The sequence below is a fragment of the Oryzias melastigma genome, linkage group LG13 (genome assembly GCF_002922805.2).
Source record: "Oryzias melastigma strain HK-1 linkage group LG13, ASM292280v2, whole genome shotgun sequence".
NCBI classification, from domain to species: Eukaryota; Metazoa; Chordata; class Actinopteri; order Beloniformes; family Adrianichthyidae; genus Oryzias; species Oryzias melastigma.
The window spans coordinates 15962107-15984863 of NC_050524.1; the positions used below are offsets into that span (position 1 = coordinate 15962107).

General features: G+C 38.4%; 1 protein-coding gene across 1 annotated transcript in view; it reads left to right on the forward strand.

Annotated features, from left to right (window-relative positions):
* npas1 (neuronal PAS domain protein 1) overlaps positions 1–22757 on the forward strand; it is a gene marked incomplete at its 5' end in the record, with an annotated part of 51516 nt that overhangs the window by 22226 nt on the left and 6533 nt on the right. Inside the window, 2 exon segments of the mRNA XM_024277793.2 lie at positions 13161–13228; positions 14540–14629. Of these exon segments, the coding sequence (XP_024133561.1) occupies positions 13161–13228; positions 14540–14629 (158 nt within the window).

Sequence of the window (22757 nt, forward strand, 5' to 3'; positions counted from 1 at the left end):
TAGAAACTATAATCTAAAAGACCCAAGATTCCCATGAAAAAAGAAGTCAGTAGAAGCCTCAGAACAATCACAGAGGACCAAATTTAGAAAGTAAACCGAAGTGCTCGCTCATAAAAAATAAATATATTTTTAAAAAAAAGCTGTCGATATGTTTACATATAGAACGTATACGCAATGCTGTCTTATAACTAACAATTTCTGTAAAAAAAATAAATAAAAACAGAATGGGATTACATACGTCAGTGTTCTTAATTAAGGACTTTTACAATCCCGTATAGGTCACAAGTTAAAGCAAGAACGCACAAAAATGTACTCACCAATACAATTCTTCAAACTAATTTTCTCAAGTTCTGATTAAACTTAAATCTCTTAATTTGGACAAAAACAAAATGTTCTGCCTTTTTTTTTGGTTACCTAATAAGAGGAAACAAACCAGTGAATGATGAGAACACCAAAGAATGCATTATTCTGTTCTCCCAGTGGGCTCCCTGTACTGGAATATCCAAAAGACAGAGACTTTTAACCCTTGATGCCAATTAATGCAAATATTCATCAAACCACTTTGGCTCCAAAAATACCTTAATTTAGCAAATTTAAAACCAAAAGCATAAGTGAATTTTTTTTTTTTTTTTCATAGATGGAAATAAATTCAGGCTTCAAGGGGTTAATTGAATGCATGTTCGCTAATAAGAAATCATTTTGGTGAATAATTAAGATTAGACAGCAAACAGTGTTAGAAGAAAAATACATTTTGTTTAGTCTTTTTAAACGTCCATATAACACGAAAGAAAAATCCTTAGGATGGTAAAAACAACAACCTTTAGTTATCCAGTAATTTAAGAATTAATAATTTGTCATTTGTAACAAGCAACTGTAGAAAAGTAGATTTTAAAAAGGCGTATTTGATCAATTTCATACTGGTTATATTTAAAAGAGTATTCAGGTGAGCATTTTTAATTTTGAAATATCCATCCATCCATCGTCTTGTCCGCTTCTTCCCTTTCTTCCCCTTCTATCCAAATAAATGTAGTCTTTCAGTGGGAGATGAGCTCTCTGTTTACTGAACTTTTAAATGTTAGAATTTCTGCTTTCTTCACTGTCAGCAGAAAACATGTTAGTTGCACTTTGGTGACATAGAACACTCAGATCTGCTGAGGACTTGATAACGCTCTATTTTTTTTCTTAAAAGGAATGTACGTTTTCAGCAGAAAACATCAAAGTTAAGACAGCGCTGTTGATTGTTGTTAACTTTTTCCTGCTGTTTTGTGGGCTCATAGCTGTCCCAGCTGTTACATGATAGCAAGAGACTGGCGTAAATGAAAGTCCTGAAGTGCCAGTACTGTGAATTTTTGGCTTTCACATAAGTTATGGAGTTCTACAACTAAATTTCACACTTTTGCTAAAGTCTATATTTATGTTTAAAGAGTAATTTTGTTCTTAATTTTACCAGAGAACACAAATAAAACAGTTTATTTTTGTCATCTACAACAGTTCCTTCTTAAAATATATTTTTGAAGACATATTTTGTATAATTTAGTATTTAGCTAAAATATTACATAGTTTTTAATGGCAGTCATTTTTACAGCCTGTTGCTGAAGTTCTTTCTTTCAAGAACTGCTGGTGTAGGACCCTAAATGCAGGAGATTGCAGGTGGAAACATAAAAATGAAATTAAAATAACTTCATCATGACAAAAAAACAAAGAAAGCAACAAAAGAGACACAAAGCAGATGACCTGATAAGGAAGAAATGAAAACCAGACACTTAAATCCACTGAGGTCAATTCAGTGAAATGCAGACGTCTATGAATGATTAACCTAAACCTGGTGTGACTGACAGAGGGGGAACTTCAGAATAGAACATAAGAAGAACCAAGGAAATAAAACTCACAACCAAATCCAAGAAGACCTTCCTCACACTTTCTGACATTTTCATGTGTTTGATGACATGTTTGGACTTCCAGAGTGACTTTACATGTCACACATTTTTAAGGTTGTTTTTGCTTGTCTTTTGCTCATATCAGTAAAATATATATTTGGATATTGTGAACTATTGTCCTTCAAATTACACTATAACTTGCTTTAAAGACCCACTCCAATGAAAATTTTGGTGTGGCGATACGTATCGCGATTCGTGTATCACGATATGATACATATCGCGATATATCCCAAGACTGTACAAGATTAATTGTTCTTTTTTTTTTTTAAAGCATGACTTAGTAAAAAGCTTTACCTGAATATTAATTCATCTTTTATTGTATTTAAATGGTCAAATTATTTTTGTTTAATGACTGAACATTTAACTCAAGCTGGTTGAGCGTGATCTTGTTGTTTTGGTTGCGGTGTAGAGCTGTTAAAAAGGCTCAGTGGGTTAGCGGCCGGTGGGATGAAGGATGCTCATAAATAATCAATTAAATATCGTCTTGTCAGCATTTTAAATCGATATAAGCATCGCCGAATGAAATCTCAAAATATATCGCCGAATCGATTTCTCCCTACACCCCTAGTAAGATGCTGTAAGCTAGCGGGAAAGAATTTAAACAAAGGAATGCTGGGATTCCACCAGGGTGCTAACAGTCCCACCCACAACTCAGAGGCAAATATCAAATGAACTCCTGCCGCTCTACAGAAAATATGTCTTAAAAAATGACATATACTTTGAGATTTTGCCTAAAAATGACATAACAATAATTAAAAGACCGCTGAGAATAGATACAAATAAAGTTAGAGTGCAACTTTAAGTTATAATGTTTAAAGAAGACCTAAAGAATGTTGTTTTCTCAGCGTTTTTACATCCTGGACTGATTGCTTGGAGGTTCATTAGTCCTCCTTCTGTGCTTTTGGCGTACTGACTGACATGATTGGGCTTGGAAAGTGTTTAAATAGTTGTCCTGATTGAAGTAAATCAGCAAGTGGAGGACAGGTTAAAGAGATATTGATCCCTAGTAGACTATAGAAGTCAAAAACAGATCTTTAAGAATTGACCAAACTGTAGAGTCCACAAGTGTTTTGTTCAAGCAGGTTTTTTTCATATTTCTTATTTTTGTGAGTTGTTAATTATGAGTATCAAAACTGTTTTTATTTTAGGTGATCCTCTCTGTAGCGTTTTCATCCTGGGTATTATGTGATAAAGCAGGGAAGTGAAGGACGGCGGCTGGAAAATCCCTCTTCCAAGTACAGTACAATGACAACTCTCTGCTGGCAACAGGAGCAGCTCAAGTGTTTTACTGTCTGGATGAGTGAGGTCAAACACACCTCTCTCCTCCCAACACTGATGACATTGACTTTCATTCTGCCTCCACTCGTTCCCCTCTCCTTCCTTCATCCCCGCCACCTCTCTCCCGTCTACCCTACCTTTTTCCCAATCTCCCCCCTCCGCCTCCACGTCTGCCTCCCCTCTAATTCGCAGTGTTTAAAGCAGCCTGAGCTTTTAAAGGAAGTTAATTGCACTCAAATTATGTTCGACCGCAAAAAAAGAAGTGAGGGAGCGATGGGGAAGAGACGGGGAGATAGAGGGAAGGAGGCAGGGGAGGGATAGATGTCAGAGTGAGGAGATAATTGTGCCAGAGAGGGTCTGTGCGATTAGGGTCACTTTCTCTGGCTCGTTCTGTCAAACGGCCAAAGCGTCACATGTGGATGGTGGTAAACACGGTGGCATGTGATCGCTCCTCTTTTTTTATGAAAAGGGGGAGACTACAGACCAAACTTGACAGACAAAGACAAATAAGAAGACAGAGAGAGGAGGTTCAAAGAGACTGAAGGAGCGGTTCAGAGTGTGCTATCTGTTGGTTCCCATGGTAACACCCTAACCTGGTTAAAAAGGTTGACACTGTGGGGGTGGGAAAGAAGATAGTGTGTGTTCATGTGTATGCGCAGCCATTACTTGTGGACTTAACTGGGACTAAATTATGTATTAGACAGAAGTATAATGAAAACCCTTCAAATTTTTCATTCAGTCATGTGAATCCTTTCTTCTCGTGGAGCACTGGGGAGACCCTGAGCATTGACCTGCGAGTCAGACTATAATTAACGTGTCCGATCGCACCCTGTCCCATTCTGTTCCTTATTCCCACAATGAAATTAAACCTCACAGCAGAGTAATGAAATGGGGTTTTCAGATCGCAGTCTGCTTTCAGGTTTTCACACAAACAGTGTAAAGTTAGACGAACCGGTGTTCAATATTTTTGTCCAAATAGTTTTTTTTTTTAGCCTGCTTCATGATTTTTATTTTGGGTAAAGTTATTGAAATGTGGATAAAGGTATGAAGAAAGTGCTAGAATGAGTCATCAGGCAAAGTCATCCACTGCTGCCAACATGAACTACTGGATAAAAACAACAGGTTATTAGAAAAACAGACATTTAAGCATTTAAGACTTTTAAACAAGCGCTGCCAGTAACAACCACACTGCAAGTAAAACGTGCAGAAAACATGCAAAGCGACGATCTGAAGAGGATTCTTAGCAGAAAGAATCCTTAGCAGGAAGAAAGAGCAGAAAACTTCTGAAATGTGAAGATTTATGCAGAAAATTCAAACAGTTGAGCTCAGAAAAATGGTTTAATTCAAGCGCAATATAACACTATAATGAAAAATGTACCAAAAGGAGTTCAAAATTAGAAACAGCAAATGAAGTTCACATCAGTTCAGATTGCACTCAACTAAACTAAACATGTTTCTTTTTTGTAGAAATGTAATTTTGTTCAGAAAAGCAGTAAGAGCTTAAATATTGATTCTAGTGCTGTTGTGCCTTCTAGTTTTAAGTATCGTCTATTACCAAAAATATAATGAATATTTAAACATTTGTAATCAATCAGTTACTTTTTAAGTTACTTTTAACTTTAAAAGTAATTATTGGTTTCTTGACAAAATGTATGTACCAGAGTAATAAATAATACAAATTCTTTATTTATTTTTAACTTCCTCAACAACTTTCTCTTTGTCTTGCAACTTTGAAGGTTTTGTTTCCTTAAAAACTAGTTAAACTCAGTACTTTATATGGGCCTGTTCTCACCAATACTCAGTACCTGTGCTTCTAAAAATAGTTCTTTAGAGTACCGCCACTTCTCCACGCCTGAAGTACTGCGGGTACTCTTTACTGGCATGAGTACTCGGCTTGAATTATGATTTTTATTTTTTTTTAAGAAAAGAAAGACATAATTAAAGTAGCAATCTAGATTATTCTATGCTTATACACAGAAAAAAAACACTTTTTTCTTGATCAATATTTACATTCAAAATTCTCGCCACTGTTAAATTGAACTACAAATGAATAGTTTGCTGCCAAATCTGTGAAGACTGTCATTGATCCAGGATGGTTCCATATATTCCAGTTCTTTAAGAAGTGAGAAGTCTCTTGAACAAGAAGCTCAATGTCGTCAACTTGAAGTCCAGATGACCCTTAAAAAGCTTTTTTTGTTATAGTTCGCTTATATAATTCTTCTCATCAAAGCAAAATGTGTGTACTTTATAACATTGATTATAAGAATGCAGCAACAAATAAAATCAATAATAAAAATAAAAAAAAAATCATTTTTTTTTTAATCTCTTTCTGGATCCCAGCTCTGCTCAGCTACTTGGGGTCAAAGGGGGGTCACAACCTGAACAAGTCGCATGTTTGTCACACAATCTCACCTAGAGACAATTTTGGAATCTTCAATTAACCCACAAAGCATGTCTTTTGATGGGAGGAAGCTGGAGTGTTCTGAAATTCTCAAAAACTGCTCACAGAAAGGCCCCAGCCTGGATTCAAACCAGGAAATTTTTACTGTGAGACAAAAGTGCTGACCACTACACCACCGTGCAGGATGCAAAATAAAAGAAATGCTTTTCATCTTGATTCACAAGAGACTCCTGAGGAAATAATATCTTTTAAAAGTTAAAAAATTAAAATCACAAAAAATCCACTGAATCAGATTTAAATAGAATTTGAGAAAATTAGCCCTAAAAAGCTGCACGGTGGCGCAGTGGTTAGCGCTCTCGCCTCACAGCGAGAAGGCCCCGGTTCGACTCCCGGCTGGGACCTTTCTGTGTGGAGTTTGCATGTTCTCCCCGTGCATGCGTGGGTTTTCACCAGGGACTCCGGCTTCCTCCCACCGTCCAAAAACATGCTTCATAGGTTAATTGGTGACTCTAAATTGCCCCTAGGTGTGAATGTGAGAGTGAATGGGTGTGTGATTGAGGCCCTGCGACAGCCTGGTGACCTGTCCAGGGTGTACCCCGCCTTCGCCCTTCAGCAGCCGGGTTAGGCTCCGGCACCCCCACGACCCCGAAAGGGACAAAGCGGTCAAGAAAATGGATGGATGGATGGATGGATAGCCCTAAAAAGGTGTTGTGTCCAGTTTTTGATATAAATATGTCACACAGCCCTGTGGAAGCATTATTTTTTGGGATATTTAATATGAAATTCTCCTTTTTAGTGTGTTTAGAATTTGAGAGAATGAAACGAAATTCTTACAGAGTTAGAAGGTCAGAGCAACAAAATGTTTTATTTCTACACTGACAACAGTTTTGGGTCACCACCTACCTACCCCACTGCCTAAAGCCGAAACATATTCCAGAGCAGTAAAAACATCAAGACCAACAAAAAACAAAGGGATGTGTCTTTGCTGGGAAATATAAAAAACTAAATGTTTTTAAGGTTTAAAGATCACCCTTAACTAAAAGAGTTCAAGCCCTGAAATGTCATAAATGATTGTTTATTGATAATTATATCCCTAAATTCCTTTGGGAACATTTTTGAAGTGAAAGTGCAACAACTACAAAAGCTTCAGTTTGAATTTGGCTTTTTCTCTTATTTCATTTGGATTTCTTTACTTGCTGACTGAGCCATCCAATAATGGTGCTTCCAAAGTTAAAGAAGGGATCCAGTTCACAAAAAAACACACAAAATGAAGTACCTTGACCTTGTTAACAGATTTATTTATTTTTTGTAATTAACTCTAATTTATTGTGTTTTTCTCTACAAAAATAAAAGTAGCTGAAATTTATACTGTTTTTTTTTCTTTTCATGAAATCAAATCAGCTAAAAATCACTCAAATGTAAAACTTTGGAGCCCGTCTGATGACATGGCACAAGCAATAAATAGACTGTAGCCACAGAATAATAGAAATGGACAACAAAATACTCATTTATGCCCACGAAATATTCAAATCATACAAACAAATACTGATTCATGCCCATGAAATAGTTCAACTGAGCAAGCAAAATACAAATTCTTGTTTTTAACAACAACTTACACAACACAGAATGGAATAAATTTGATTTATTTTCTCTTTTTTGCTTATGTTGTAGAAAAATAAAATCTAAAATATCAAAAAATACACATAGCAAATGACCAAAATATAGCATTTACTCAATAGCAAAAACATAAGTGATATCTTTTTTTCATAGCTGAAAATAAATTCAGGTGTCAATGGGTTAAATTAAGTGTTTATAACAACCAAGACAACTTCTATTAGTTCCATTGGCAGATTTTTTCACTTAAAACAAGTGTAAACATCTCGGATCCCACATTTTTTAACTTGTTTTGAGACGGGAATGTTTTCCAGTGATTGCTCCATCCATCTCCTTGACACTTGTCGCTTAATCTTTTGTATTACCGGTAAACAAAATCTCACGGTTTGCTTGGAAAATGAACCTTTTTTTGTCAGGCGAGGAGTCTTCAACAACTTTTCAAAGCCTCGTTTGCAGATTTTTATGTTCAGACCCGGTGTGTCAAACCCCCCAAAATGGTTGTGAGTATAACATCTTTTATGAATCCAACATTTTTTATGGGCAAACACAATAAAAATCCCCCGTGCACATAAAAAAACAGGAGTAGGGGTTCACAGCAGCACTACAGAAGGATCTTTGTTCTCACGTCGAGATGCCACCACTGCTGTGAGACTCTCTTCACATGAAGAACACACACCAGGGCCAGTGTTTTGGTTTCCTGGCCCGCCCTATTGTGCCGTGGCGGTCTTTAATAAATGGTCCTCTGTGTATTTGTATCTGCCAGTCTGAGTGTGTGCTTGTGTGTTTTTGCATGGGTGTGACTCATCTGTCAGCCCTGCTGGCCCGCTGTCACATCCAGCGTTTCCTTCTCCCCGCTGACACTACTCAGCACAACTGATCACCTGCCATCACCTTCACCCCTTCAGGGATCTGGGGCACACACACAAACAGAGGGGGGGTTGGATTCATTCCCACTTACACACAGGTGTGTGTGGTTGATTCTTGTGTGGTCATGATGGGGGTTGCCTCCTCCAGGTTTCCCAGTGATGCAGCTCCATCGCTGCCCCGGAGGGGAGCCTGACAGGCAGGCCGAGAGCTCAATGGGCTCCCCATCCCCCTCCAGGCAGCATCTGACTGGGCTGAAGGGTCCCAGCACCAGAGCCCCTTTCACAGGCCTGAATGGACTTGGCTTATTTATATTCACACTCTGTCACACAAGGGGACCCCAATCTTACAATGCCACTGTGGCTTTGTCCGGCAACTCTGTATTTATGTGTGCGCCGGGGTGTGTGTGCGTCTGTGTTGTTTAATCGGAGAGCATGTAGCTGCTGTGCAGTCGGCGCACGAGAATTGTGTGTTCACGTATACAAATAGGTGTGTATCTGTGCGTGGCCAATGTGTGTGTGTGTTCCCAACCTCCCTCGGTGTTGGGTTGTAACCCAAAGCAGTGCTTTCATTTTCCTGTCATAACGTGTATTGATTTCCCTCAGCCTTGCAGTGACACCCCCCCTCTTTTTTCCACACACATCCAACAATCCTAAAAGTCACACACGCCCAGGTACGCCTATGCGCTCATTTTGCACGCAAACAAGTTTGTTTCTGCCAGCAGCGCGCCGTTCCGAAAACAGTCCTGCTGGAGTCAGATTAGTCCACACATATGTTCCCCCCTTTTCTGCAATCTGCAGGCGCCCGCCCTGTCACATACTCTTTCTGACATAAAACAGTAAAGGTGCCTGATTGCTAAATTAATCTTCCACGTCACCGCAGCCCACACCTTCCCTCCCCGCGCCTTGTGCCGGGCTTTTGGAGAAAGTGATCACTCTTGCATTCCTTAGTGTTTTCTCATTTTCTCTACCCTCTTGGCTCCGCTCGCACCTATCCTCACCCCTCGCCCCCCCTCCCCTCTCCACCTAACCACCTCCAACTCTATTTGTATTGTAATTGCCTTGGTAAACAGCACCACTTTGGCACTGAAGCAGCTCTGATAGCTTGTATTTGGGATGCATTAAGAGTGGTGATGCAGACGCTACACACGCTTGGTGTCTGCTTGTGTGTCAGGTGAAAGATTTAGTGGTGTGCGTCACATTGCAGCAGATTAGGTTCACTTTTTTGAAGTAGGGTCGATTTTAAGAAAAAAAAAAAAGGCCTCACTTTTCTACTGATCTTTTTGTTTTGTTCTTTAAAAGTCAAAGATTTCCTGGCCATTTCTCCTGCCTTTGGGGAGCATCTCTTGTAATATATATTTTAAATAAAATGTTTTAATTAGATAATAGACAGAAAAATGAAGGATGAGAAAGCTGTGGCAGTGATGGAAGAAGCATGTATTTATTTTCTGCTTGATAATTTTCAATAAACACAACCAACTTAACTTTCTCTTGTAACTGTATCAAATTTGTATCAGAGGGTCAGTTATTGTTGCTTGAACTGTAACTAACACACCCTGATAACATGTATACGTCTTTACACATTCTTTGGAGAAAGAAACTATTAGTTTAAGAGGCTTCTAAGCCTGTGGAGTCATTACAAACAAGTATTCAAATGGAAGCTTTAAATATCTTGAGAATAGTAGGAGTTTGAATAACTGAGCACACATTTAATTAGCCACAAATTTTCTCTTAAACTGCTTTTTTTGTTTTGTTTTATTATGTGAAGAACAAAACCTGCCAAAAATCTGTATTCAAAGACTAAATGAAAGTTTAAAAAGCCCTTCGGCTACTTCTGCATTTTCACACACTTCTTCTTCTTCTTCTTTTTTTTGACATTCTCAAGTTTTTCATCTTTTCTGTATAAAACTGCATGATAATTTTAAGCACTTCCATTTTAACACCAAACATTAATCTGTTGTTTTTTTTCCAGTTTGTGTCGGTACGATGCAAATTGTTTTGATCTGTGTTTAATTCATCCTTATCCTACTTTTTTCCATCTTTTTTTTTTCGTATTAGGAGAGCGTTTCTTTAAGCTCTTTAACTACATTTGTTCACAGAATGAGATTGTCCACTGGGGCAAAGTGTGAAGTTCTGAAAAGACACTTCTCTAGACATTTGCAGCACACATTTTGGCAGGATGTTTATGAACTAGCAGGACATGTCTGCTTCATAGACGGAGCTAAACATGAGAGGTAGGAATAGAGCTTTTACGGAGACGGCAGGTGTGATATGGATGGATGTACCCTTAATTATGGTTTCATATTTTTGTGTGTGTTTGTAATATTCTGATGAGGGATATTTTAAATGAATATTGCTTCATTTAGGATCTAGTTGGTTCCATACTGGGTTGACTAACAATCTTTATAAAGTTAAAGCAAAATGAATATAAATGAATAGCATCCCCTCAAACTGGGGAAAAACATTGAGCTACATATTATTAATATTATTTTTCATCAGTCAACTTTTTTTTATACTAAGGGCTCCCATTGATTAAGCTTGATTTTATTTTTTTGCTTCATTGACCACATTTCCACACCCCCTAATATTGTGATCTTATCTTAAATAAGCTCACATCCTTGATAAGACACAGCCGTGGGAACACTCTGATTCTATCACCTTATAATTGGCACGTTCAGGATGAGACAGCTGAAACATGCTGATTTTATCCTGAATTTTCTTGCACTTTACACCTTATTTGCAACAGCAGCAAGCAGTGAGGGAGGCATGAAAGTAGTCACTATATTTCAGTTAGCTGAGTTTGCTATTACACAATTTTTCCTGTGCTATTATAGTACAAAAATCATACAGGTAACCACAAAAGGGGCTTTTTTCCTTTCTTTTTTTAAAAAAATCCCAAATGAGCTTTTTGAATGTCTAAAACTTGTTGATACAATACAATGCACTAAATTAGAACAGCATCTTCTGCTTTTTGAGAATTTCGACCAAAAGAGATGGACAAAACAAGGGTGTAACTGTATCATGAAAAATAAAATAGGTTTAACAAAAACATGTTAAAAAGAGACACCAGAGCAAGAATGGTTATTCTGACAAACTGAAAGACTGAACAATAGCTGTTTGTTTTTCAGTAGAAGTGTATGGGATTATGGCTTTCTGGGACCAGCGGGTACTTCCTGTTTGGGACATGAGAGTGGATATGATCAGTCTGTCTATGATTTGTACACTGCAAATAGCAAACACCCTTAAAATAGTCACAAATTCTTACCCAATTGGCAGATTTCTTTGAATTTGTAAAATAATCCAACAGTGGGATAAGAAAAATGGTCTTTAACCAAAAATTCTGATATTAAAAAAAAAAAAATTCTATTCACTAGTTTGTTTTCTCAAAGTAAGGCTATGTTGCAGGGCTATCTAGTGCCTTGGATTTTAAAAGCAAAAAGCAAGTATGACGTGATTAATTTCACAAAGTGAAAATCTAATAAATACCAGCATTTTACGTCTATTTATGATGCAATTGTTCTGATGTTAAAATCAGAAAATGATATTTAGACACGTTTTTTTCCACAAAAAATGTTCAAACAGATTGCATTGTGGTCTATAATTGTCAGTGTAGTGAGCACCAATGCACAATGGTTTTTCACAAAGACTTCTGGGAAATTTCCAGGGAGCTCAATTTTGGAATTGTAGATCCGGACAGCACTACAAAATGTGAATGCACTATAAAGTGCTCTATATAGTGCCAGGCCCGGCCCTGGGCTGCATGGTCCCCTAGGCAAAAAGGTGTTTTTGCACCCCCCTACCTGAGTCATTTTATTTGTTTTTTAAATACTTTTTTCATTTACACATGAAATGAGTTAAAAAAAAAAAATAAATAAAATTCGCAATCATTTGGATTTGGTGCCCCCTCCAGTAGATGGCCGCCTAGGCAGTTGCCTAGGTGGCCTATGCCCAAGGCCGGCCCTGAATAGTACACTGCATAGTGCAGGGGTCTGCAACCTGAGGCTCTGGAGCCAGATGTGGCTCTTTTACCTCTCCATTCTGGCTCTTTGGCTTTAAGAAAAGTGCTAACAATCTTCATGAATATTAAATTACTTACTTGAGTTTAGCACATCCTAATATATGCTGCACCCTAGGATCTAGTTGTTGTCCTAATGAAATAAAATGTCACGTTTGACTCTGTTTTCTGCTGCAGCAGGAGGATCTTATTTGACACAGAGAGTATTTTATTTTGAAAGGAACTTGTATTTGCTGCTGTCTAAAGTAAAGATGTTAAAGTTGTTGTATATAGAAAAATATCACACTTTTAAAACTTAATTTATTGTAAATATTTGAAAACTACATTTTCTAAAAGAATAGCAAAATGACTACGTAAAAATAAAGTGTACTTTCTAAAAAAAAATGAAGTAGGATTTGGTGGCTCTCGCTGAGTTCTGGTCTGTCAGAAACTGGACCAAATGGTGTTAAAGGTTGCCGACCCCTGACATAGTGAGTGGTGAAGGGAATTCGGACTATTTAGCCATTGAAAACTTGCTTGATAAAATCAGAATTAAAAGTACGTTTTTTTCTTGAAGCAAGGGTCTTTTTTGTTAAGATTTAATGTTTGCATTATAAAAAAAGAATTCTAGAAACAGGTAAATGTTGTTGCCATGACACATAGTTTGAGTATTTTCTTAAAATATGCTCGTTGTTCAGAATATTGCATGCATGTAAGCATAGTTATGGTTTAAAGACTTTGAACATGAAATACCTTAAATTTCCTGGTCCCAGCTAACAGGAGCAATCTGCTTTATCTGTCTGTGATCACAGGTTTATGATCAATTACTTATGTGATATGAGACTGGGGCAGATGGAGGCATGTCTCTTTTAATAATTCGATGCAAGAATTAAAGATGCAGTCGGTGAACGCAGCGTCAGTGTGGAAGCGCTGAAGGGTTAGAAGAACCAGAAAAATATTTGATTTTCTTGTGCAAAAACCTATAGTCTCACCTGTATTTTTTATTAGTGAGATCTGTTCATGTTAACAGAGTAAAGTGAAAAACAGACTTTTGTTTTGTCTTTTCTCCGCAGTCAGACGATCATCTCACTCTCTGGCCACTGACATGTTTGAGCAGCACCTGGGGGCTCACCTCCTGCAGGTAACCACCGCCCCTTTTCTCTTTTGTGATTGTGAGTTTAATCAAAATGAACAACCATCTTTTCTCACCCTTAATTTTTTCCTCATAAACACAAATGTATACACACCTATACGTGTTATTTGGACTACTGAACATTGGTATAAGCCCCAGCTCTCAGGAGATAAGATTTCCAGGTAGCTTCCCGAAGCTTTGGCGCGCACAGGCACACACATCTGATAGATCTCAGATGTGTGCAATAGAAAGCCTCCCTTTTGCACTGACAGATGAACGCAGCCTGAGGGGTATTCTGGAGCGAGGAAGCTGCAGGAGCTACAAAATGCAGAATGTAAACACTCAGAAGAAGCTCAAACAAGGCAGCACTGCAGATTGTAAGCTTAGACTGGGAAGAGTTTTCGGCAGAACTAGTGAGAGTGGAGGCAGGTGTTAGCAGGTAAAAAGCAGCATGCATGGAGAATGTAAAGGGCTGAAACAAAGAAACATCACTGGTGTCTGCTCTCCTCTGGCATTTTAAAGAGGACAGGAAGCTCGGGGAATGGCGCTGATAGAAATCAAATTAACGCTCCAGAAAAACTGTATGAATCTTCCCTCCCAGCCATCCTCCCTCCGTAATAGCCTGATAATTGCACTTTAGTTCTCCGACATTCAGGCGGCTGGTTTCTCCTCGCCGCGACACAGCGCCCCACACCCCGGCCACTCATTTGCATACTGGATGTGTCACTTGCATAAATTACCGCTGCCACTTTGAGCACCGGGTTGCCAAAATAGCAATCATTTTTCGAAAGCAAAGTGGCCCCGGTTTGTGTACACGCGTGTGAGGAGGCATGGACTCACTCCTGGACTCCTGTTATGACGATTAATATTATTCTGTGAAGCAGTCGCCTCTAATGGGCTGGCTGTATACCTTTCACTTCTCATTAGAATCACAGCAGCCTGTAATGACTCGAGTTTTATCTGCGTCTGTAGCGTGTGTGTTTACGTGTGCGCAGCTTCAGATCCAGGATGAAGCTTTGACTCTGACTTTATTGTATTTGATTGAAACAGCCCCTCTCTATAAGCTCAGGTTCTCTTTGGGGGGTTTTTGTGTGTGCGTCTGTCCCAGCTTGCTCCATCTGTGTTTGTGTGTAGCTTCTGTTTTGTTCACGTTTGTGTGTATTTGTGGGAATTGTGAATTGAGAGAAGAGGCCAAAGGGTGACGCGTTGTTTGTTCTCCAGCTCTTTGTAATTTGTTCGATACACGCTAATTGGTCTAATTTGTCTGTCTTGTTTCTTTTTACCTTTGTGTTTTGTGTGCGTGTGTGTGTGTGTGCACAGTCTCTAGATGGCTTTGTGTTTGTGGTCAGCCAGGAGGGACGCTTCCTCTACATCTCAGAGACAGTTTCTATCTACCTGGGGCTCTCACAGGTAAAACTCTCTTATTTCTCTGTCTCACACACAGCTGCACACACATGCGGGTGCCATCCTTTGTAGCTATAAGAGTATGATTTGCACACGTGCGCACTGTCTCCTGCTCACGCTTTTAACACCCTCTCCCAGGAGTGTTTGTGTTTGTGTGTGTGAGTGTGAATATCATTGCCCCAGCTCTGGCGGGGGCCGAAGCGACTCCTCTGCCTCCTTTTACCTCCCTCCCTACCCCGCCGCACCAGGTGCTCACCTCCGGTGATTGCCTGTGGCCTCTTGTACTGTGAATGTTAAGTCCTGCCATTTTGCCCAGATGCATAAATAATAACAGTAATTACTGGCCCAGCAATCAAAGTGTCGCCCCAGCGCGCTGGGCCTGTCTAGGGGAACAAATCGATAGGCATCTTAAAAGCCACATTGATTGTAGGGAGGGGGAAAACACCAAGGGGGATAGTAAGATAGATAGAGACAGCAAGTGAAAGAAAGAGAGGGGAAGAAAAGGAGTAGAGGTGCGATAAGAGGTAGATGTTTCAGGAGAAAAAGGTACAACTTCAGCACAGAAGGTTAGAAAAATAATCAGTGCAACAACTTTGGAGGTAATTATGTGTCTTTAGGCAAAATATCATTTTTGGAAGGTTTTGTTGTTACCATTTTAGGGTAAGCCCTTTTTTATTATCAAAGTAAAGGACTCTTTGTGCTGCACTCATGTGCTGTATGAGAAATGAACAGTTATTGATCACTGGTAGTCATCCCCATGAGCATGGTGACTCCAGAGTGAGCTGTCTTATGGGATAAGAACAAAGAAGAGGCTGGAAAATCAGCTAATCCTAATGTTTTGTTAGAATAAAGTCACACTTCTATCATCTTTTTGATCTAAAAGTGGAGTTTTAATTACAATTATGCAATTCTTAGACAAAATCAAAAAATATTTATTTTTCTAGGACATAGTTTCAATAGATATTCACTTCAGAGTTGTGAGCGGGACTGATTGTGTGGAGCAACCTCACCCATCCTTCCTGTCACACATAGCTGAGAGCTCTCTGTTTACACCGCTAGCTTACAGCCCCTCACACCCCTTGCCTAACATTACACAATGATGAGCAATGTTGCTGCTATCCAGTTTAAGCCAGATTTTATTTATTTATTTATTAACCTTTTTTTAACCAGCAAGTTCCACAGAGATTAAAAATCTCTTTTACAAGGGAGTCCTGGCCAAGAGGCGGCAAAAAACGCATAATTACAGTCAGAGAATAAAACAACACTTCATTTAAAAATAGTAACAAACAAAGTAATATTTCTCTTGTACTCTCAACTTGGATTTAAAATCATTTAACGGAAAGAGCTCTGGAATTTTCCGGTCCTTCTGTAGCATGTTCCATGTGGAGGGGGCAACGAATGCAAAAACCTTTTTTCCAAATGGAATCAACAACAATAATCATTGGAACACAGTCCATATGAGTCCATTGTTGGGGTTCTCTGTACCTTCTTAGATACAGATACCAGCTCAGACAAGGAAATGAAGACGTACATGGATCTTTTTATCTACAAGTAGATGCATGGGAATGAAGCAGAGCCGGGAACCTGTAGCCCGCAGAGGTTATTTCCTACATAATGAATACAACTTAATTAGCTTAATTTACTTGAAGATGTCCTGCAACATCAGAAAAATGCCACTAGAAAGTGTTAAAAAAACCCAACATAGTTTAGATCTGAGTCTTTAAGCAAAATGATTAATAGTCCATCTTCCCAATTCAATAAATTAATACTACGATATTGATTTAAATGAAAAATCTTCCTTAAAATTGATAGTATTCATATTTCCAGCAAATTATTTAACTTGTGTGCATAGTGAATGTAAAAAAAACTTTTGTGTCCTAAAAAAGTTATATATATATATATATATTTTTTTTGTCCCAAGAAGCTGAAATTATATTTGGAAATCAGCACTGCTGTCACAAACGAGCAAACAGCTTAGTTCAGACAGGAACCAAGCACAGCTAAAAGTTCACAAAGCTAAATCAGAGTCAGAGAGGCAGAGGTCAATCCTAAGCATGGCAGCATCAAACAAGAGACTAGAGTTGTCAGAGTCCAGGCGAGGGTCAGGGCAGGCGGCAGGCAATCAGAGAAGAAGCAGGGTCAGAAACACAGAAGATCATGTCCAGAAAGAAATGCTCAGGAATGCAGGCGGGGTGGCACAAACAATACTTCGCATCGAACAAATCTCTGTGTGCTGCTTAAGTCCCATGTGTGAGGGAGTCAATGAGAGTCAGCTGAGCGGCATCCAGGGACTGTGCGCTGGGACAGCTGGGAAATGTAGTATGTTAATACTCTGGAGATGGCTCCTGCCATTGACCAGATGGGGAGACTCCAGGCAACAGCTTTACTCATTTTTATCTTCAGTTGAGACTATTAGAATTGCTCTATTATTTAGTCCTGAACAGAGTTGGATTTCTCACAGAATCCACTGCGTCAGTCGGGTGGCTATGAGAGCTCACCTAAACTCTGGTGTGGAGTCAGTGACGGAACTCTGCCCTGACTAAAAGACTACAATGTGGATTTGCATGCAAGTGAACCCTGGCATTGTACAATTACAGTGTGAATGCTGATGGATGTACAGCAGTTCTGAAACATAGTCATGCAAGTTTAGATTGAAAATAACCACACAGCACACATCTAAATGTGTAAAAATAATAATAAAGGTGTAAAAACGATCCAGATTACTAAGAGGGTGCAGGTATTTATTAAAATCCTTCTGTACCAGCCATGTTTTTATTTGTTTTATTTGATCATCGCTTGTCAGTGATTGTTTTATCGAATAAAACAATTTAAAAAAGCAGCTGTTTTAACTTTTTACCAAGATGGTTTAGTCTATTTTTTAAGTGCAGTTGGAAAGCTGACTGAGAAAATTGAACTTTTGCAGCACTCGAGTGTTTCTTCCCATAAAAAAACAATCAAAAACAAAAATACAGAAAAGAGTGTCTAGAAAAAAAATAACCTGTTGTTCATAAAAACTCTTTAAAGTGGATAAAGTACAACAAATTCTGCATGTTTTACATTTTACAAAACTTGAAAATGTCTTTTAACTTTTAACAGACCCGACCGTTTGGCAAAGAGACAGAACAGGAAACAGAGACACAGAGGGTGAAAAAGAGAACCAGGCACACAATTAAAAGACAGAGAGAAAATAAAGCAGGGGAATCGGGGAGAGAAAGCAAGACAGTGTGAGACAGTGAGTGTGTAAATAGAGCTTAAATGTGCAGTAGGAATGAAATTCGCCTTGGGATCGCCTAGGTAAACAAGACAGCCGAGGCACTGGTGGAGATGCTAATAAAACAGAGCTGTTCTTATCAGCTGAGCAGATGGCCTAACCCATCACATCTACTCAAACAGGGACTAAGCCATCAGCATTCTAATGAAATTATTTACGATCAAAGATTACATTCAAAACCTTGAACACACAACACTGTGTTTACTTTCCTGAAAAGATGGGAGCAGGCAGGCACAGAGGAGGTTTATGATCAGAATGAGGCCGCCAGAAAGGGTAGATGGAATGAGCTTGGAGTCGACAGGGGGGGGAGAGAGACCACGCGTTTATGGACACAAAGAATGACACAGAAAAAAAAAAAAACATTTAAAAGCGGGAGGACAAAAACACATCGGTGTGATTTGTTTGGTGAATGGAGGCAGTCTTGGGGGAGACGAGCCAGGCAGACAAACAAATGATGCTCCGAGTGGAAAAGTGGAACTGGTAGTTTGTTTTAGAGGGCATGTCGCCCCCACGGACCGCCCCTGCCCTGCTCCCCTCGTCCCCCACTGTCTGACCCCTCTGCCCTGCCATACACCCTGGGCTGCTCCCCTGACAGCGGAGCTGCTTAGCCGGCTTAGCCCAGGTCAGGCACCTTGACCAAGGGCACAGCTCTCCGCCTGATCCCCCTGGTGCCAACAGGTATCATTTTGTTTATATTTTTTTTTCCCTCCCTTCTCCTGCATGGCTGGCTGGAAGCAGAGGAGGTAAAACAGGGATTCCCACACAGTTTATTTGCAGGAAAGGAAGGAATGACCAGAGAGACAAAGGATGGAAAGGATCAGAGAGGAGAGACACAAGAGGGAAGCAGAAGTAAGAGTCTTTTCCAGGAGGAGGGGGAAAAAAGGGATAAATAAGGTAAAGAGAAGGGAGGAAGGATGGGAGATCGAGGGAGGAGAGAATTGATCTGTGAATGGTTAGTATGCAGCCCCCGCTCCCCCCCGCCCTCACTCACCTCCTCCCTCCCCTTTCTCCTCTTCCATCAGTCAGTGAGGGCTGAGAGTAGGTTGTGGACCACTGCCCGGATGCCTCATACATATTAAAGCCCCCTGCTATTATTTATATCATGTCTCTCCTTCCCCCCCTTCTGCCCCCCCCCATCCCTGCCACACATACGTGCACACACACACACTTATGCAGAGATGCCTTGACAGACAACTACTCACACAAACAATGACACACAATGACACACGGAGACATAAAAACAGACAGTCTAGTCACATACGCACAGCAACAGAGGCAGGCCGTGTGCTTGCATATGCACCGCCGCACGCACACACACACACATACACACCCACCCCCACACGCACACACACACACACACACACCAACTTGAATGATCTCCATCTCTCCTCACGTCTCTCTTTTCCGCCACACTCCATACCTGTTTTCATGTCTGAGCTTGACTCATCCTCTCAATGGCTACGTCTTTTTCTCATCTTCTCATTTCTGTCTGATCTTTTTTCAATCCCCTCCTCTTGCCCGTTGATGGACTGATATTATTCAGATCGCTCTTAAGCCCTGCGAAGCTCATAAGGACCCGTTTGTCTCACTGCCTTGTTTTCCAATAACTGAGAATTGTTGCATAGGATCAGGTCTAAACTTAGAGCACGTTTACAGCTTTGAAAGGCAATCACTGCGTGTGAATCGAACTTTAAATAATCTATTGTTTTATCTTCAGTTTGAGAATTATATATGATTTTTTTTATTATTGGTGTTAGAAAAATATGAATATATCATATTTTTATGTCTAAATCAAAGGAGTTGCATCAACAACGTAATTACATGTTGAACATGCAGGGAGGGATCAAAGAAAAGTACACATATTTAGTTTTGTAATGGCTTGAAGGGCTTACACACTCAATTATATTTAACCAAATTATTGAAAATATATTTTTTCAAGTAATTTCATGAGTTATTATTAGATTTTCTTTTTTTTTTCGCTTAAGGCCAAATTCCACATTTATACCACTGCATATTATTGGTAGAACATGGAAGAATTTCCACAGTAATAACAGGTTTAGTCTATATATTATTGTGGGGGATGAAGAATGAGTGAAGTAGAGCTCAACTACAGCCAAAAAGTGGATGAAAGGTTTTTGTACATTGCAATTTGAAGATATAATGTCAGACATGCGCAGGAAAAAAAGTCATTTAAGTACATTGAAAAATATAGAATATGCTTTAAATTCTTTAAAAAAAAATCTACCACTTTTTTACTTAGTGAGATCTCTTAATAAGTTGTTATGTTCTACCCCTTTAAGATGAAATTAAATCTTGAAATGAGCTATAAGCACTTATATTAAGGTATGTTGCTCTGGTAATTGGAAATATTATGTTTTCAAAGAAGCATTGTTGAAAAAAAAAGTATTATATCTTTAAAGTGGGTATTTAGACACTTTCTCCCCAAGATTTATACTATTTTAATCACTACAGCAGTCCACATTCTAGACTATAATCATCTTAAAGTAAGACTAAAATTACAGCTTTTCATACATTCCATTGCAAAAATTAGTTCTCTTAAAATGAGCATTAATAAATTAACTTTAGATGAGTGAGAAATGTCTTAAAGCAAGTTCTGAAACCCTCATTTCAAGTCCATTGTTAAAACAAAAGTTCTCAAGATAAGTTTGTTGCTGCTTATTTTAGTGTTTTTTTTTCTTAATACATTTGAGAAAAAAGTTCTTAGAACAAAAACAACTAAACAGTTTTTCATTATCATTTTTTTGTCTTTAAATGAGACAGAATTATGTTAAATACTAAAAATTAACTCATGGCAGATTCAAACAACCTTTATTCCTCGAAACCCTCAAACAAAATAAATTACTTAAAGGACTGTGCACATAAATGTTTACAACAATAACAGCAAAAATCCAATAATACACAGTGAGATCATTAATTAAAACTTTGCATTTTCAACAACTTCTGAGTAAAGTTTCTCTCAGAAATTTGTAATTTTTATAAGTCAAATAAAACTTTTCAAACTTTTTCCTCTTTCAATATATGAAGTAAATTTTTGTCTTAGGAAAATAAGATTAACTGTAAACTTTGCTTATTGTGTACATTAAAAAATAGAGATTTAGCTTAAAAAAAGATCAAATGACGCAACAAGATTTTTAGGATTTTCTGTCTTAAAACAATTCATTCCATCTTACTGAAAAATCACTAGTAAGTTTGTTTTGTTTTATATCAATTCTAATTATAACTAAAAAATAGACACATTTTGCTAACTTTCCTCAACTTTAGCTTTGATATCCAAAAGTTGGTTGGTTGTACTTCTTAGTTAAAAAAATGCTGCAAACAATTAAATTGCTGCCTCAGTTTGTCATAGATTTTTTCTAGATATTTACATAAGACTGACTTCATGTAAAACCTGATTTTAAATGTACTTTATATTTTTGCAAGACACACTGAAAGGTCAAACTAGGTGAAACTGATATGTTTAGTTTTGTGGTAAATAAAGATGGAAAAAAACATAAAAAGCTAAATTAAATAAACATTCGAAGTAAAAAAAAATGTTAGAAAATCCAATCAAATTTGAGAGGAAGGGAATTTAACTGAGTAGAAATAAGAAAGGAAAAAGACAGTCATTTATCTCGAACGTTCAGAGAACAGAAGTTCTAATTGTTATCAGTTTGACATGTCAGTTTTCTTTAAAAGGCTTTATTTTAAACTTTTAAAACTATCTTATAAATGAAATGAAGTCCTTTTAATTGGAAATGCATCTTAGATGAGTGTTTAAACTACTTTTTTGTAGCCCATTTGGTCTGGTGAGCGAGTACTTCCTTCTGAACGCTTCAATCCATAGTAATAAGATTTAATAAAGTGGTTCCAACAAATGTTTAAAACATTTATTCAGTTCCATTGCTGCTGTTCCATATGTTCTACAAATGGGCCGTGCTAAAACAGTGACAAAGCTAAAAAATGCTCTAAGAATAAAGAGCTTTTTGCCTTAACATCCAGAGTATAAATGTTGTTTCATCCTCTGTGAAATTTCTGAGTCAGGATTTGGTTTTAAAAGCCAAAAAATTGCTTCTCTGATGTTCATCATCCTGAGAAGCTGTTAACCCGAGGTCTCCTGATTATACACTCAGCTGCTCGCAAGTACTTCACAAAAGCCTGCTTCTGGAAGAACAAGAAAAAGAGAAGAAATGATGTAACACTTAATTAAAACTTTTACAATTACCGGGATAGGGCTTCCGATGGCAATCTTAGGCGTGTGCGAAAGGCAAAATTTAATTTCAGTGACCCAATAGACCCATTAATGCGGAAACAATAAATTGATGGCTAATTTATCTCATTTGGCCGGCAAATGTGGTCTTTCTTATCTTTTTAAACTGGTCGGTGTGTGAAAGAAAATGAAAAAACAAAAATTAAAGTCCTTTTTTTTGAATGTTGAACGTCATAGCCTATAGAAAAATATATATTTGACTATTTTTTGGGGCAGCCTGAGACACAAGATAAAAGTCGATTTAGCCAGAGACACGCCCCAGAACAGTCATTCCTATTAAGAAATATGTTACATGGGTCAATGGATTTATTGTAAATATAAGATAGTTCTACAACAAATTCATGAACTTCCATGGAAACATGTTAGCTTTCAACAATGGGGATATTTTCAAAAGTATCTCCCAATGAATGAAGTCCATATGTCCAGAACTGAAGCACTCAATCTTTCCCATCATCTCAGCTGTACACAGAGGGGTTTCCTTCATCTTATCTTCACTCCTCACCATCAGTGGCTCTCATTCCTCCCCGTTCCTTCTCTGCCTCTCCCCGGCTGTGATGTCCTTGAGGGCCTGCAGAAGATCCCATAAAGCCTGCAGT